Consider the following 17,367-nt stretch of genomic DNA (forward strand, 5'->3'; position numbering starts at 1 on the left):
ATTTTAGTGTAATTGGATTAACTTAATTGATCGGTTATTGTTATAATGATACATCATTTAAGTATGTAGGTGCGGAGTGCACGCTTATTTGAATTCATTATGATGTTAGGGGCGAAGCCCCTAAACAGATGAACGGGGGTCCGGGGGCAGCGCCCCCGGGTAGCGGGGTCCAAGGGGCGGCAGCCCCTGGCGGAGTCCAGGTCAGCTTGGAAAATTTTTATTTCCAACGAAGTTGCTGTTTCAGAAATTCATCCGAAAATGTAATTTCTGAAAATCGAAGGACTAATTTGCAATTCGAAACTTTTTTTGAAAATCAGTTATTTTCAGTTAAATCCCAATGGATGCACTGTTTCGTCAACAGCTGCATCGGTTCATCTTCTTCAAAATCCGATCAAGTCTTCTGGTTCATTATCTCGAATACACATAAGAAGGTTCTGTATTCTCTGAATTTTATCCGATCAAATAACTTTGGTAGAACCACCGAAATTGATTTGATCTGAAAGTGTTTTGCACGACTTTCAGATATCCGTTTTTCTGTTCTCTATATTGAATCTCCCTAACATTTTCGATATCATGTAGAATTTGAAATAGAAGATAATACAAAAATTAAATAGAGCTCTTTCCTTGATTATTGTCTTGCTTTGATTAAGATTTTGTAGCCCACATGGTCAGTATATGATTTTCAAAATGAGCAATTGATGTTTCGCTGAATTCAAAAATCTTAATAGTCCAGAGCCATTGAGCCATTGTCCTGTCTTTGTCCTAGCGCCAAAGAATTTAGACATTATTGTACGAGGTGTCAAGTTCAAACTCTCTTGACATCAATTATAATTTGCTCTTTCATATAGGAGTTCATTTTTTTTTTTAAAAAGAATTCAATTTCCTCCTTCTTATCGGAGTTAATTTAAAAAAAAAAATCAACAATCATAATAGTACTATATACTTTACTGTATCATCTCATCAATAAATTATTTATTATAAAAACTACACTAATATATATATAATAAATCAAAACTAATAGGAGTATTTATTTGACAACTCAATTTTTTTTAAATAATCTACACCCTACTTTTAAAATTATCAACTTTCATCGTAGATTTATACTATAATAAGTGATCATCAACTTCGATAAAGCATAAAATAATTAGTATTAAAGGAAAAAAGAAACATAATGCATATGAAGAAAATGAAAGTGATACTTGAAATAAGATAGAAAAAATAAATAATTAAGTATGAACTGAGGGAATAGTGACTAATCGAGAAGCAATACAATTAAAATATCTACACTTTAATAATATTCCGTTTCTTATTTTATTGAATTTGGATTGCATTAGTGCTCGTTAATATTATCATTACGCTAAAAAAAAATTACAGATAAAGACGCTTTTTTATTCAGTTAAAGACGCTAGGTTGCGTTGCTAAATATATCACCTACGCTTTAAAAAACGTCTTTATCCATGCCATGCAAAATTAAAATAAGAACGCAAAAAGGAAGCATCGGTGAATTAATCTGGTAAGAGCAATAATACTAAAACGCGTTAACATATAACGCTGTTCACTTCTTTTTTTCTTTTTCAAACTACTAATTGTTTAGATTGACAATTAGTTAATCATGTCTCTGTAAATAGAATCATGCAATGGAACTTTCTTACTACAAGATAGTAAACATGTGCTTATCATTTTTTGTTTGCAAGGATTAGATTAGTTGAATTATAATCGTAGTAGTATATTAATAGAGGAATTATCGTTACCAGCCTAGCTACCTGCTGTCACGCCATATACCTACTCGTCAACACGATTTAATGATTTTCTTATTTCAAAAAATCGTTTGTCTAAAAAACTCTCTCTCCATCAATTAAATTCAATAAGTGTAAAATAATATATATAGTGTTCTTTCTTTTAATAAAAATGTGAAACATTTTTTTACGACAGATTCATAACCAATTATCGATTAGTTTTCGAATTCTTCTCACAAGAAATACTATGATAAATTATAATGGTGGCATTACAACACATTAAATTAATGCACGACTCAAAACCAATAAAATCTCTAATCACACCATAAATGGAAACATATTCCATCATATCCTTGGTGTAGTTAATGATTAAGTTCATGTTAAGAATAAACAAATAATAAAAACAAAATTAGCTCTACTCGTTTGCCACAATCATACATTCATTCACATGAATGATGGAACAACTTAGACACAAATGGGAACAAATACAAAAAAAAGAAGAAGAAATAACTAACATATTCTCCAACAAGAAATGTAGGAGTACGTACTTAATTTCATAAATGGTATACTAAACTATAGTGTTTATATTAAACTTGTTATAAAAATTTGATTTGTTTCAAAATGAATACCAAACTTTGTAGTACTTTATATAATTTGTAGTTTAATTCAATTTAAATAATAATTTGATTCTAAATAACAATTAAAATGCCCCATAATATTATATATTTATGTTTTATAAACTATTTACAACCCCTTCTTTTTTTGGTAATTACCAAGGGTGTCCACCGGCGGGCTCAGTGACTAATCCCCGCGCTGACTTGTAGACATGCACCTCAATGGGTAAGGCAGTTGATTGATTAAGGATGGACGAGTCTCGTACCATTCCTTGGGTCATTTACAATTCCTTCTTTATTCCGCTCAAGTCTCCTTTTAAAAAATAGAAAACAAAAGAAATTGAATACTCTAGAATCAAAGATTAATATCTTTTCTAAAGGAAATTGAATAACTTAAAATAGTATTTTCTAAACTTCCTACATTTTATATTATAATTTTAATTCTTAAAGAAGTACAAATTATAGTCGTTTATTGTATAAATGGATACCTTTATATTCAAGTAAATAAAATAAAATAAAATAGTACTCTTTCTGTCCTAAAAATATAGTCTCATTGTGGATGTCACGGGTTTTAATGAGAAATTGATAAGATAAGAGAGTAAATGAAAAAAATGAATAAAAAAAGAGAGGTGAGGATAAAAAGTGGGTAAAATAAGAGAGGACGGAGAAAAAATGGATAAAATACTATGAAAGGTAAACTTTCCAGTTTTAGAAATCAGACTAGTTTTTGTGAATATCCTAAATGGCAAAATAGAACTACTTTTCGTGGACGGAGGAAATACTATATTGAGATGACAAAGTAGTGAACAAACAATCAAATATTTAAATGGTCTCCCTCTCTCAAATTGTACAAGATCTTTTGATTTCTATGTAAATCTTCCAACTGACTCACTCTCGGATTTAAATTGCTAGTGGCAATTTGATACGAATTTGATTTTTCGTTCACTACTTGTCATCTCAATAATAATATATTATGAAGTTCATTAGAATTTGTATTCCATTCCGAATTAAGTTAAAAATATAAAACAACAATAATGTGATTAGGAAGTTTAGAAAATATCATTGTAAGATAATAATTTTCTTTATTTTTTATGACAGTTGTGATAATACCTGAATCATGAATGCCAGCAACTGTAGTTAAACGATATCATCTATTCATAAAGAAAATGACGTCGTTTGTTTGAAAAACATCATTTTCATTGAATAAATACGAATAAATTCAAAGTTCATGATTTTTTTAGCTGATTTTTAAAATTACATGGCAAACCCTAATTTGATCCAATTGATGTTTTTCACAGTTCACATTAAGTTGAATAATACTACTAATATATAGACATTAGTCCATGCAAAAATGGTCTATCCACAGCGACGACTCATCATTAGCTTTTGTTTTGTTAAGAAAAATTCAGATTATGTAACCTAGAGCCACCTTATAAATACCCACCACAATTTCCTTCCAATCTCAATAAACACAAGAAAAAATTCAAACACACAAAAACAATTACAACATCAAGAAAAGTAAAGGAGAAATGTTGTCGACTTCAATGCTTTTGTTCCTTTGTTTCATAGGTATTGTTCTGCTCGGAGGAGTAAAGCCGAGCCATGGTCTAGTTCGTAACTATACGTTTGAAGTAAGTACTACTAAGAAAACATAATTATATTTTTTAGTAATAGTGATTTAATTTCAAGGTGATCAAACTCTACTTAACTTGTTGCAGCTGACAAACTCTGCACACTCTAGACTTTGCACAAACAAGACCATGCTAACGATAAACGGACAGTTCCCGGGGCCGACTATATATGCTAGAAGGGGAGATTTGGTCAACGTGGTTGTCATTAATAGTGCGGACCATAATATAACCATCCACTGGTAAATAATGGAGTACTTATTTAGTAATTACTATACTTTGTTCATAACATGTTACACCGTTCAATGTTTTGCTAGTATTGATTTTTTTTATATATATTATAGGCATGGAGTGAAAATGCCGAGATATCCATGGTCGGATGGGCCAGAGTTCGTGACACAATGCCCTATTAGCCCTGGCACGAGGTTCAACCAACGGATTGTGTTGTCGGACGAGGAAGGTACATTGTGGTGGCACGCACATAGTGATTGGTCTCGCAATTCTGTTTATGGCGCGCTCATTATTCTGCCCCCGAGGGGAGAGAGTTATCCTTTTCGCAAGCCTTATCATGAAGTTCCCATCTTACTAGGTTTGTATGCGCTCTGTTACGGACTTCGGTGCAAGGAAACTTGATCTGACCTAATTATGAATTTGGAATGCATATTGCAGGAGATTGGTTTAATCGGGATGTACAAGAAATTATGGAGGAGTTCCTTGCTAGTGGAGGCGATCCAGAAGTTTCGGATTCTTTTCTCATCAATGGCCAACCTGGGGACTTGCATCCATGCTCGAAACAAGGTGGATTCCCATTTGCGAATTTCAGTGCAAAGCAACTTGTCCCACATCAACTGTGTTTGTTGATAGACTAAATAAGCTATCTCTAATTAGGGACGGAGCCCGGAATTCCATACAAATAGGGCAAAAATATATATAAAGATATTTTAAGAAGTAGAGAAGGGGCATATATAGAGGATATTTCAAAAAAATTTAAAAATTAATGATCAAAATAGTATAAATAATTTTTTTCAGTAGGGGCAATTGCCCCTTGTGATCCTCATATGGATCCGTCCCTGTCTCTAATCTTTCGGGATGAGTTCTTTTATTTGGTCTACTTTCACACGCCAATATAAAATGTCGGGTGCAGATATATTCAGGTTGAAGGTGGAGAGCGGAAAGACCTACCTCCTGCGCATCGTAAACGCAGTAATGAACAACATCATGTTCTTCAAAATAGCCAACCACAACGTCACCGTGGTCGGCACTGACGCCGCCTACACGAAGCCCCTGACGAGCGACTACATCGCGATATCCCCCGGCCAGACCATCGACCTCCTCCTCGTCGCCAACCAGCCCCCAAGCCACTACTACATGGCCTCAAGAGCCTACGCCACCGGCACGAACTTCGACAGCACCAACACCACTGCCATCCTCGAGTACGCCGGCAACTACACCCCTCCCGCCTCCCCGGCCTTCCCCTCGTTCCCGCCTTTCGACAGCACCGCCGCGTCCCACAACTTCACCACCCAATTAAGAAGCCTAGCAAGCCAGAAATACCCGGTCGACGTCCCCAAGAACGTTACCGACACCCTCTTCTTCACCCTCTCCATGAATCTCCGGCCCTGCGCGAACGATTCCTGCGCAGGGCCGAACTCGGAGAGGCTGCTGGCGAGCGTCAACAACGTGACGCTCCAGCTGCCGAGGACAGACTTTCTTCAAGCTTATTATGGAAACATCAACGGCGTTTACACCACTGATTTCCCAGACAACCCGCCTTTCCCCTTCAACTACACCGGAGATTGGAACTTAACTAGCCCTCTGTTACGGCCGCAGAATGGAACTTCCGTCAACGTTCTCGACTTCAACGCCACCGTGGAGCTCGTGTTCCAAGGCACAAGTTTCGTTGGAGGAATAGGCCACCCCATGCATCTGCACGGATACAGCTTCTACGTAGTCGGGTCCGGGTTCGGGAACTTCAACTGGACCCGGGATCCGCTCAACTACAACCTCGTCGACCCGCCTTTGATGGAGACCATCGCTGTGCCGAGAAATGGATGGACTGCTATTAGGTTTAAGGCTAATAATCCAGGTTTGTGTTCTTACTCCCTTCGTCTTACGAAAGATATCATATTTATGGGATGACACTGGATTTTAGGAGATTTTATTTTATGTGTTGAGCAGAGAGGAATATAATTTTTATTTTAAAAATGAAAATGTGATATTTTAGTGGAATAAATTAAAATGAAAAGTGAGACAGTGTTAATTATTTTTGCTTATGATTTGATTAATTAGTTATGATTAATTATTGATTAGTGATTGATTGAATGAGTGATGTGTTTATAGGGGTGTGGTTCATGCACTGCCATTTCGAGCGACACGTGAGTTGGGGAATGGGGATGGTCTTCATTGTGAAAGACGGGCCGGGGCTCGACGAGAAGATGTTGCCGCCGCCACCGGATATGCCACTCTGCTAATCTTAATGGTGATCTGAAGAGTCGGGATTTATATTATTTATATATATTTTTGTATTTTGGGACGACCTGTAAACAAAGTCGGCGAACTAGTAGTAAATAAGTTGATGTATTGTTGAAAAGGTCTTTTTACTATTGGTCTGTTATGTTATTGATGTTTTTGCTATAATTGTTTGTAATGTTTTGATTATTGCAATGGAATAAAAGTCTTGATTTCTTGTTCATGAGATTATATTTTTGATTGATTTTTTATTTACTAGTACTTGTATGGAGTATATCTTATGGGTGGGAACTTTACTTTTTTTTTTTTGGTATAGTTTGTTGAAATACAGAGGAAAGTAAATGGAGAAAACTAATATAATGTGAGTCATATTTTTTATACTTAGTTCTATAATAAAATGTGAATGAAATTAATTATTTATTGGCTTCTGAGATTCATTACAAAAATTAGCTACGGTAGTTGTAACAAATATTAGCGGAATGACAAAAAAAATTATGACAAATAATAGCGAACGAATAAAGTAAAAAGTAGTAGCATCGAAGTTGTGAAGTGTTTTAATTTTGGAGTGAACTACACTAATAGTCCCTGATCTTGTCTAAAAATGCACCAATGGTCCCTAAAATTTTTTTATATCATTTTTGGTATGATAAGACAAAACTAACCCTAAGTACTACAAGTGTGAATATTTAAAGTTCTGGGGCATTTTGGACCTTTCTTTCCTTTTATTTTTTTTCATTTTTTCTTCCATCACCATTTTCTTTTATAATATTTGATGCTTTATTATTTGATGCTTTATTTAATTATGTTTAATTTATTTTTAAAATTAAATATTATTTTTTATACAAATTAATCTATATATTTGCAAAGAAAATATTATATTTTATAGTAATATTTTTAAATATAATTATTAAAGTGAATTATAGAAAATTCTTCGTGGGATTTATTTTTACTTAAAAATTTTACTAAAATTTTTCAAATTTAAGAAGAAAAAATATTATAGTGAATTATAGTAATTTTTTATTTAAAAAATATTACTTAAATATTTAAATGGTACTGTACTTAAGTGAAAAATAAATATTTTAATTACGTTAATCAAAATATAGTATAGTGAAGAATATTTTTTAAATATAATAACTGAAATTTACTAAAAAATATAATAAAAATGAACTACATAATAAATATTTTAATTACGTTAATTAAAATATAGTATAGCGAACTCTTGCAAGTAACATTTTTTTACTAAAAAATAAATGAGCTATAGTATTTTTTTTCATTATAAAGCTTAATCTATACATTATTCAAGTAATTATTCAAAAAATTTAAGTGAATTAAGTCAAAAGAAAATATTTTTGTTGTAAAAGGTACTTTTATGTATGTCCAAAATAATTACATGATTGAAGAGGTACCAAAATTGTAATTTCCAGGTACCGAAAATACTCTTCATGGCATTTAGGACATTTTTCAAATGCATAAGGGTATAAAAGACCGACAAGTACCAAAAATGTAGTAATTTTTAGGGCCAAATAGGCTATAATAATTGTTTAAGGACCATTGGTGCATTTTTCGATAAGATCAGGAACTATTCGCGTAGTTCACTCTTAATTTTATAAGTACCTAGCCGTAAACGATGGATACTAGGCACTGCCGTATCGACCAGTGCAGTGCTGTAGCTAACGCGTTTAATAAGATATTGTTGCGTTGTAGGAGTAGTATATAGATTTTTATTTCATATATTTATTATATTATCTGGTTAATTTTTTTTTTTTTTTTGGAGTTTCTACTATTTTCGTGGTATTGTAATTTTTCGGTCCAAACACTGTAAATTTTTTAATGGCAAATTAATGGAGTAAGAAATAAAACTAATATATCTATCACTATAAAGAAAGGGAATTTATTGGAGTCGAAGAACTGAAAACCCTCGAAAATCAAATCAATCGCTTCAGCGAAGAGGAAAAATGAGCGAAATCGAGGAATCAGGGAGAGGTTTATGGCATTCCGTGAAGAAGAGTTTTCATCTCGACGATTACTCCAAAATTCTCAATCCCGATAGACCTTTGCCCAATCGGAATAGCGCCGCCGTCCAGCAATTCATCGCTTCCGATCCCGTCCACGGACCTGTGGTATGTTCTGATTCATCTCACAATTAATTATGAGAAATTGAACTCGTTTTGTGGCTTCGTGTTGTGATATGTTTAATTGATTTTGATTGGGGAATTTTACTGGTTGATTTCTATTTACATGTTTTTCCATGTGTTTTCTCGATGTTTTTATCGCTTTATCCAGGAGATTGGTGGTTGTGAAATGCGAATGAGGCAGCTACCATTTCTCAGAAGTGTGTTAGATTAGGTCGAAGTTTGGTTGTGAATGCTATTTGAGCTTATGTGGATTGATTGCTCCTTGTGCTGCTTGCTTGTATTATTTGGGAATTGAAATTTCTCATTTCATGATATCTGGAATTATTTGAATTTTTGGCTGGCATTTAGGCGCTTTATGGATATTGATATTGATATAGCTGCAGTTCTGGATTTTTGCTCCCAAGATTTAGGGTTCCAGGCTTGATAAATGAATTTTTTGAGGGTACTCCGTGGAACAGATCCGGTGGAGAAGGGGGTGGGGCTTGTAGCTCGGAGGATTAAAGAACCATACTTGTGCATCACAAAGCGTATTCGTAAAAAAAAATCGGAGAAGGAAAGAGTTTAGGCATTACACAAACTATCACCTGCATTATAAAAAGCACTTGAAAGATTTATTCGTTTTGATAGTTATTTACTCCACTTGATTGGTCAAAATTATGGGGAGTGCTTTTTAATGTAGTAGTAATTTCTTCTAACTTAAACTAAAAGCCCCAATTCGAATTGTTTATGTACAACAAAAATATCCTAGATGGATAGTTTTAGAATCTCCATTACTAATCCTTTGTGTATCTTGGTCTTACTAACTATCCACTGGTTTTTTAGTCTTTCAATAGGATAATATAGCTAGGCTATCTCTTGATACTGATTTCTTGTCTCTTGTTTACCTCGTGTTGCAGCTCAAGGCTGCAGATGAAGCAGCTAACTTTGCTTATGTAGGTGCTGCAGTTGGAGCAATTACTACTGGTGGAAATGCTTGGAGGTGGTCAAAGAGTCCTCATGGTATGTTCTGGTTTTATGTGTGCCAATGCTCTTTCCCTTCTGCTATTTGTGCTAGATATTTGTTTAGACTTCAGTAAGTATTTTTTTTCCACGATCGGTATGTCACTCAGTGATATTCCTCCACATAACTCTTAACCAACTCTAATATTCTTTACACTATATAAATCCATTTTTTCTTGGTTGATGATTCTGGATGAAATTTGCAATGAGTGGACTTGTCTTTCTCCAAACACATGAATATCTCATAAAACTGATTCGTGTGGCAGGTACCGTACTGTCTTTTGCTTTTGGAGCCGTAGTCGGGTTCACCTTGGGAGCTGAGGCTGCCAACCACTGGTACCAGTTATATCGGCTGGATACAGTGGGAGCACAGGTTAAATTCAATGAGTGGTTGCAGAAGAGAACTTGATGAGATTCTTGAATTTGGCCCCTCTGAATAAGAAGAGATCTCGACTTAATAATGATGTTGTACATCATTCGTCTTCGCATTTAGTACTAGTGTGCTGCTTTCTCATAGATCGAATTGTCTATGGATATTGTTTATCTCGTTTCTTCCTCTGTGTTTTCGAGCTTTTTAATTCAATTTATCGATAAAAGATCGAATTCGGGCTACTTCTTGTTATTGTCATGTGACAGGCTGACAGCTGATCTTAATTAGAAATTTAGAATAATGATTCTGATATTTATGTCAGCATACTCTTGATTTTAGAAAAGAGGCTTTGAATGAGAAACAGATAATAATCACAAAATGTCATTTGTTTGTTTATTTTAATTATTGAAGTGCATCCCCTTTTAGTTTTTGTCCAAGATATTAGTAAATAATGACAGATTATAAAACGAGTGGACAGTGTAATTTACAGTTCATCTTATTTCTCTTTAAATATTGAGGTGCGTTCTCTTTTTCTGGTTGGACAACGTAATTTACAATTCATCTTTATTTTCTTTTCATTTTATTAATTTGTGAACTGTGGATGTTTTGTTTTGCAATAACTTCAACAACACAAAAATCCATTCTTACAGTACTAGAATACGGAGTAAGATTTTAAATAAAAACAGTCACTAATATAGTAGTAGGATTTATCTAATAAAATTACAAAATAGAAAATCTCATAACCAGAGGGAAAGAAAGAAAAATATTAGAAACGAAATAGGGAATATTAGAGGCCAATTTTTGCATCTTGAAAATTAAACTAATCTCAAATCATCCCGACCTCCTTAATCCAGAAAGGTCGAAACACTGTATAATCGTGCTCGTTTCGCTGAAAATCCAGCGCTCGTTCTACTGGAGACCGAACATTTCAGCAAAACGAGCAAGTACAAATGCAGGGCACGCATCTCAGCATAGCATACCCGTTGGCAATGCAGCAGCCCGAATCGCCAATCCAAGTGGTTGGCATTCGGCAATAAATCTCCCTGTCCCAGACCACGTTCATAATCAAAGGCAAAAGCGCGATAAAATTATTCGACACAGCATGCAGAATTCGCGTGTTTCTTACTGCCAGTTGTGTTTCTTTCGGATCAATGTTGTACTAAACATGCATTCCTAGTAACTAAGAGCTAATGTATCATTTACATACTTGGTCGCGAAAAGGGGGATCGCTTCCGTTTATTCCTTTCAAGACGAAGCAAGCTGCAACGTAGTTCACCTGATACCACAACCAAAACCACACAAGATCAGCAGCGGCTTCGTGTTCTTCAAATTTGATAAATCCAGTTGATACTTACCAACAATGTGAAGTTTAGTTCGATGCAGAACCAGCAGCAGCACACGGAGCCTGCGCCTCGGTGGGTGGCTGGCTGGTAGGGACTTGATTCGAGCCGTCACCAATATTTCTCGACAATGTAGTTCTACTGTCTTCGGATACTTCAAGATGACCCATCATGTTAGATACAGTGGCAATACCTTGGCTAGTCTCACGACGAGCTTCAGGTGTAGGCTGCTGTTCGGGAGTTTGGCTGTTGCGAGTGAACAGTTTCTCCTTCCAACCCCTCGTGGTCTTCGTTATCGACTCTTTGTATCTGGAATATATACAGTTAAATCCTTCTGTTTTCGAGTAATTAATATAGCAGAATCTTCCATTATACCTCGTCGACAATATGCTAAAGCGGGGTTTGAGAGTTTCGGAGAAGGAATGGAGATCTGATGGTCCGGCTCGATCTTGACTACCCGGTGGAGACCTACAAGACAGATGAATGACGGGTCATAACCCCTCTATATTTGATCTATTTAGGGATAGAGCAGCTCGGAAAGAGCGATAGAAAGTACCTAGTGCTCGATGGCCGGCTTGCAGCAGTAGGAGAAGCGTTTGAGGCGGATCCAGTGGCCATATGCGCATTAGCTTGAGCAGACAAAATCCGAGGAACGAACTGGTCGGAATCTTCAGCGGTAATAAAAGGAGAGTTGGGGCCAGCTATCATGACCGAAGGAGGAAAGCCGCCTTCTCTTTGAGCAGCAGGTGAGGCAGTGGAAGCATCGTTCGGGTGAGTTGAGAAAACCACGAATTGAGGACGGCCTTGTGCGGAAGACCTGTTCCGCTGACCTTCCCTCCTAGCAAAGTGACGAGCCCTCCCCATAGCTGCGGCAGCAGCCAAGTGCTGTATAATTCGTTCCTCGAGTTCAGATTCACTTGCACTCACCGGCAACTGCAACGGAAGATCTAATGAACGACAAACAAAATGACGAAAGCGGAGAAAGCAATAAGCCAAGGACGACTAACATGTTGTAGCTCGAAGTCCCCTAGAGTTGGATGGTGGAAAATAGTGGCGTTTCTAGGAGGATTCATTCGAATATTTCTCTCGTGCTCCACACCTTCGAGCAACTCCTGGCTGCCAAAGCAGTCGGACAGTAAGAGCCCGGATAGGATAAGATTCAATATCTTGAAATGGAAATACGAATTATATACCTGCTTGGATCCTTCAAACCGATCGACTGCCAGCACATCGGACACTGTGAGCTCCTCTGGCACCTGTAGATTTGTTTCGATTTAATGACTGGTTTTGATTCATGATTTGAATATTATGCTTATATAGCGTTAGGGGAACGGGGGAGGGAAGATTTGTACCATTCAAGAATGCATTGAAGATGAAACTCATGCTTGCAAGTAGTCACCTAAAAGAAAAATATTTGAAACAGTCGTCAATAAGGTCGAGTCCATAACGATCACATAGATAAGATAACACTTGCACATACAGTGGAAGGATCACTGTCACTGAAAGCTTCAAGGCATATACTACATGAATCGTCGCACGCATCTTGAATTCCTCCTTCCACAAAAGCTGCGGCCGAGGTCAGACCTTTCTCGGACACATTTTCCTCTTCCATCCTGTTACGGATGTAGATTGTGATTTAACAGTAAGGCAAACATACATCTATGCACAAAAATCTACAATTGAGAATTTGAATCATCACTCAATCACAAACATACTTAGATATCAAAATGCATGAAAAAATGTACTAGTGATCTTTCATCGGATATCTGGGCTTTTAATCACAGCAATTCCAGAGGGAAACTAAGATGTGGTCAACAAATGTAGTTATACGATGTGACGATTTCAATAATGAAATAAAACAAAGGATTATCATAAAATTCAGTCAAGAAGGGCCAAATTTAGATGACATAAGGGAAAGGGAATCCAAAACAACCAAACTATACAAAAATTCGACAACATTGCGAAATTGAAGAGACTTATTGTGTCTAAAGCTTCGACTTTCGCTAGCTACAAAAAACAGAAAAGGGATTGTCATAAAATTCAGCCAAGAAGAGGGCAAATTTAGATGGCATAAGGGAAAGGGAATCCAAAACAACCAAACAATACAAAAATTCGACAATATTGCGAAATTGAAGAGACTTATCGTGTCTGAAGCTTCGACTTTCGCAATCAATAAACACCTACGCTCGAGCAAAAGACCAATAACTCCTACATACCAAATTTCATGCTACAAGGCACACAAAAAAAACTGCAAAATCTTGAATTCTACTCCACACATAACCCAGTCAAACAATAGCCAACCAAATCCAGAGCATCTTTACACCTAGCCATAAAACCTCCCAATTATCCAAAAATAAAAATCCGTCAACAAATAAAAATTGAATCTTTAACAAATCTTGATTCTCTTCTTCCATGTATAAGTCCCAATCGTTCATAAACACACCAAAAAAACTACACATAAACACAAAAAGGGCTTCTTTTCCCATCCAAAACACTGAATTGAAAACACCCAAAATCAATAAATTTCAGACACAGATGAAAGAGACACCACAGGTTACAAAATCACATCAATTTCACATGAATAACAATCAAAATCAATAAATAAATTGAAAGACTTGGCCTTTTCTGGGTTTATTGTAAATGATAATCCTCAACAAATTGCTCAAACACAGAAGCAGATCAAATCTAACAGTGATTGAAGAAGAAAAATAAGAAGGCAAGAGGAGAAAAGGCCATACCTGAATGAGGGAATTTGGGGAAAGGATTGAGAATGATGGAGAAGAATGAGAGGAAATAATAATTAATTCTTTGGACTTTTCCTTTTTGTTGGTTTCTGGAGAATAATTATTTCATCTCCACCCTTTTTCTTTTTCTTTTTCTTTTTCTTTTTCTTAACTCTTTTACTTTGTTGGAGGTGGTGAACCTGATGACATGACTGAGCCCACTAAAAAACACACTTCACACACTGACACACAGACACATCTTTGGAGGAAATTGAAATTGCTACAGTGATGACACGTGTCCTTGACGCTGTAATTTTTTTACATTTTTTTATTCGTGGAAGAAAAAGAAAAGAAAAAAAGAGATCTTAGTCAGAAGAAGCACTTTAGATTTTTTTTATTAAATGGAAATATGCAGCCCACATTTATTTTGAAACTAACATTTTCTTTTTCCAATTTCTAGAAGGTAATTAAATTTGAATCATTCAAAGTCAAATTGAGAAATTTTTCCACCAAAATACCTAACATAAACAAATAGTGGTGATATTAGTACTCATTCGTTCATTCGTTCATTATAGTTGAGTTATTTTTTTATTTTAAAAAATTCTTTTATAATTAAGTTATTTACTTATATAATACTTAATAATTAATTTATTTTTTCATTCATTTAATTTTCTCCTCTCTATTCACATTTCTACTTTATTTTCTATTTTTTTCTTTTTTTACTTTGTCTATATTTTATTACTACCTAGAATACATACTATACTGAACATTCGTTTTTAAAATTTCATATGAAAAAAAGTACTTCTTTCATATGAAAAAAAGTACTTCAACTATAAAAACCGGAGGAAATATTATTTAGGCTAATTAGTATTGCCATCATTCGTTTATTGAGATTTTATAGACTATAATTATGATTTTGAAACTTGTGAATAGTTGGATAAAATTTTGGAAAATAAGCAGAATATAGATATAGATAGTTGGACAAAATTTGGGAAAATAAGCAGAATATAGTTGTAGATTGCACAATAATTTGAATTTATGATATCTCATTATTAGAGTTGGAATTTTGACATGGCAAAAATTCATATCCACCTAATAGAAGTGTCTAGTGGAATTTGGATTATATTAAATTTGTCTAATGTGTGTTGATTAGAATTGGAAATTGTTTTTCTCCTTGTTTTTGGTCAATAATTGTGGACTGTGATGTGATACATGACTTATATTAGTACTAGTTTACTACTCCTATAATAGTGAATACTGACTTTAAATTTGAAGTATATTATGTTCTGATCAGGATTAGTAAAATGATTGTTTTTAATATCTTAGGTTATAAATATATATAATTGCCCGATGCACGGCAATAGGATTTATTAAATAAAAAATAAAGAAAATTGTAGATAAATTTAGAAGATGTTTAAATTATAAAAGTAAAAATTACTTCATTAATTCTTAAATTTGATTCTATCGGAACAAATTCTCATATTTATTTCATCAATGTAATCGATACCATAAAATAAAACATGTATCATAACATCATTTATCATGAAAAATAAAGTTATAGTAGTACTAGTACTACTAGTACTATTTAGCCAACTTAAAAAAAATATTGTTATAATGAACTATTTTAACTTTAACAAACTATCATATGAGGCAATTTATGCTTTGAAATATGTCACATAAAATTGTACTACTATAAATTCATTGTGTCCACAATCAACATGTGTTGTTATTTAATCGATGACGGGAGTACAATTTTATTGCAAAATTAAAATTCTCATTTTGAATAGTACATAAATAGACATATGTCTCTTTTTGGTGCGACAAATTAATTAGTAAAAAGAGCTTTCCAGTTCAAAAATACAGTCAATAGTCGAATCGATTATTTCCCAATTATTTTTATAAAAAAATAATAAATGAAATCTCTTAGTAAACACGTGAACAATTTTCTATATATGATCCAATCTCCAAAGAGAATTTAACCAGAGGATCCATAATATTTGGACAATGTGTTTGGTTTCTAAATTCAAATTTGTAAACATTTTGTCGCATGCGAAGTACTTTCTCATTACATAGCATTTTATTGTGTAAATTATACTAATATTTCTAGTTTTGTTACATAATTCTTTAAAAGGCAAAATGTAAGAAATTTTTAATTTTGACCCACTCTTTATAGTACTTACTAGAATAAAACACACTCACATACAACAATTTCAAATTTTTCTTGAGATATTATATGGAGTACTTCATATTAAAATTTCATTTTTTGCAAATACTTATATTATTTAATTAGCTCTATTTGAAAATTTGTCTCATGCTATAAAAATGTAAAATTTTGAAATTTTTTAAATTTATGTGGATTGAGTCTAATTTGTGTCTATTTGAATTTTAAATAATATAACGAGCCTATGATAAAATAAGATGATTTTAAGGAATTTGTTTTGTTGTATAAACTGAGTTTAATTTGAAATTCGATTTGAAAAAAGAAAACTTAATGTATTCTTGCTTGGACATCCAGCATCAAATATTTGATTTTTTCTTTGTAAATTGAGTTTAAAAAATTAAAAACTAGTGTATTCTTACTCTTCCAGCAAAAAATATCTGATTCCACTACTTGAAAGTATTGGTTCTTGAAATTAAACATAAATAGTTTTTGATATTTAAGGAAAAATAGATGGTTCCATTTCTGGATATGTACTACACAAGGTGGCATAATATACTTTTTTGCGACAACATTTATTTCAATTTCACTGTTTTGTTGGGTCTATTTCTTTATTCATTTTTCATTATATATTTACTAAAGAAATTCAAATGTGACAGAATATTCACCACTATTAATCCGTAGTTACATTTTTTTTTTATCCAAATATAATATATTATTAAGTCAAATCCATTACGACTACGTTGGGAATAAAAATTGGAATGTAATTCAACCAATACTTGCTATCAGCTATAGAACCCGATGCCCGAACAAGCGTGTGAGCAACTTGATTCGCTGATCGCCTTACAAATCTCATAGAGGATCCAAATACCTCTTTCAAAAGCTGACGACAATCTTCTACCACTGCCCCGAAGATGGATTCATCCTTTTGTACTCATGTCACTGCGAAAACTACCGTTTGGGCATCCATCTCAAGTGGAATTTGAAATGTGACCGAATTCTCTTTCAAATCCAACAACAAATAGACAGATAGCAAACTTAATCTTTATTAATGATTTGTTTTTTCAAGAAATCAAGAGCACAAAACCATTTGTTGTTTACAAGTATGTTTACCCCCAAATTTAAGAAATTGAATTTCCAATTCTTAAACCCTAACTCCACACTTCCAAATTCAAAAAAAAAAATATTTACCAGA

The 17,367-nt window shown here is 34.0% G+C and overlaps 3 protein-coding genes across 4 annotated transcripts; 2 read left to right on the plus strand and 1 right to left on the minus strand.

The window, feature by feature from the left end:
• Nucleotides 1–3,879: 3,879 nt before the first annotated feature.
• LOC125191188 (laccase-14-like) lies at nt 3,880–6,555 on the plus strand. Its single transcript, XM_048088687.1, has 6 exons — nt 3,880–3,981; nt 4,069–4,220; nt 4,323–4,567; nt 4,648–4,776; nt 5,123–6,064; nt 6,319–6,555. The coding sequence occupies exons 1-6, from the start codon at nt 3,880–3,882 to the stop codon at nt 6,447–6,449; spliced, it is 1,701 nt and encodes a 566-aa protein (XP_047944644.1). The 3' UTR covers nt 6,450–6,555.
• A 1,769-nt stretch (nt 6,556–8,324) lies between these two features.
• On the plus strand, nt 8,325–10,193 carry LOC125187356 (succinate dehydrogenase subunit 6, mitochondrial-like). Its single transcript, XM_048083939.1, has 3 exons — nt 8,325–8,567; nt 9,479–9,581; nt 9,848–10,193. The coding sequence occupies exons 1-3, from the start codon at nt 8,403–8,405 to the stop codon at nt 9,988–9,990; spliced, it is 411 nt and encodes a 136-aa protein (XP_047939896.1). The 5' UTR covers nt 8,325–8,402; the 3' UTR covers nt 9,991–10,193.
• A 524-nt stretch (nt 10,194–10,717) lies between these two features.
• LOC125187355 (E3 ubiquitin-protein ligase RHF2A) lies at nt 10,718–14,177 on the minus strand. 2 transcript variants are annotated; one of them, XM_048083937.1, is made up of 9 exons: nt 14,030–14,177; nt 12,772–12,904; nt 12,644–12,690; nt 12,485–12,547; nt 12,299–12,407; nt 11,848–12,224; nt 11,667–11,759; nt 11,307–11,600; nt 10,718–11,227 (listed from the first exon to the last, which is right to left on the minus strand). In XM_048083937.1, the coding sequence occupies exons 2-8, from the start codon at nt 12,901–12,903 to the stop codon at nt 11,321–11,323; spliced, it is 1,101 nt and encodes a 366-aa protein (XP_047939894.1). In that variant the 5' UTR covers nt 12,904; nt 14,030–14,177; the 3' UTR covers nt 10,718–11,227; nt 11,307–11,320. The 2 variants fall into 2 exon arrangements, with proteins under 2 accessions (XP_047939894.1, XP_047939895.1); XM_048083938.1 differs by lacking the exon at nt 14,030–14,177 and having other exon boundaries at nt 12,772–12,979.
• Between the last annotated feature and the right edge of the window lie 3,190 nt (nt 14,178–17,367).

Source organism: Salvia hispanica, chromosome 5 (assembly GCF_023119035.1).
Source record: "Salvia hispanica cultivar TCC Black 2014 chromosome 5, UniMelb_Shisp_WGS_1.0, whole genome shotgun sequence".
Classification (NCBI taxonomy): domain Eukaryota; kingdom Viridiplantae; phylum Streptophyta; class Magnoliopsida; order Lamiales; family Lamiaceae; genus Salvia; species Salvia hispanica.

Excerpts from the sequence above, each read along its gene's own strand:
- LOC125191188 (XM_048088687.1), top strand. The coding sequence starts at position 3,880 with ATGTTGTCGACTTCAATGCTTTTGTTCCTTTGTTTCATAGGTATTGTT. Across the intron at positions 4,568-4,647 it reads TGAAGTTCCCATCTTACTAG|GAGATTGGTTTAATCGGGAT; the intron begins GTTTGTATGCGC and ends TGCATATTGCAG. Across the intron at positions 4,777-5,122 it reads GCATCCATGCTCGAAACAAG|ATATATTCAGGTTGAAGGTG; the intron begins GTGGATTCCCAT and ends TGTCGGGTGCAG.
- LOC125187356 (XM_048083939.1), top strand. The coding sequence starts at position 8,403 with ATGAGCGAAATCGAGGAATCAGGGAGAGGTTTATGGCATTCCGTGAAG. Across the intron at positions 8,568-9,478 it reads ATCCCGTCCACGGACCTGTG|CTCAAGGCTGCAGATGAAGC; the intron begins GTATGTTCTGAT and ends CTCGTGTTGCAG. Across the intron at positions 9,582-9,847 it reads GTGGTCAAAGAGTCCTCATG|GTACCGTACTGTCTTTTGCT; the intron begins GTATGTTCTGGT and ends TTCGTGTGGCAG.
- LOC125187355 (XM_048083937.1), bottom strand. The coding sequence starts at position 12,903 with ATGGAAGAGGAAAATGTGTCCGAGAAAGGTCTGACCTCGGCCGCAGCT. Across the intron at positions 12,691-12,771 it reads GTGACAGTGATCCTTCCACT|GTGACTACTTGCAAGCATGA; the intron begins GTATGTGCAAGT and ends TTTTTCTTTTAG. Across the intron at positions 12,408-12,484 it reads GGTTTGAAGGATCCAAGCAG|CCAGGAGTTGCTCGAAGGTG; the intron begins GTATATAATTCG and ends CTGCTTTGGCAG.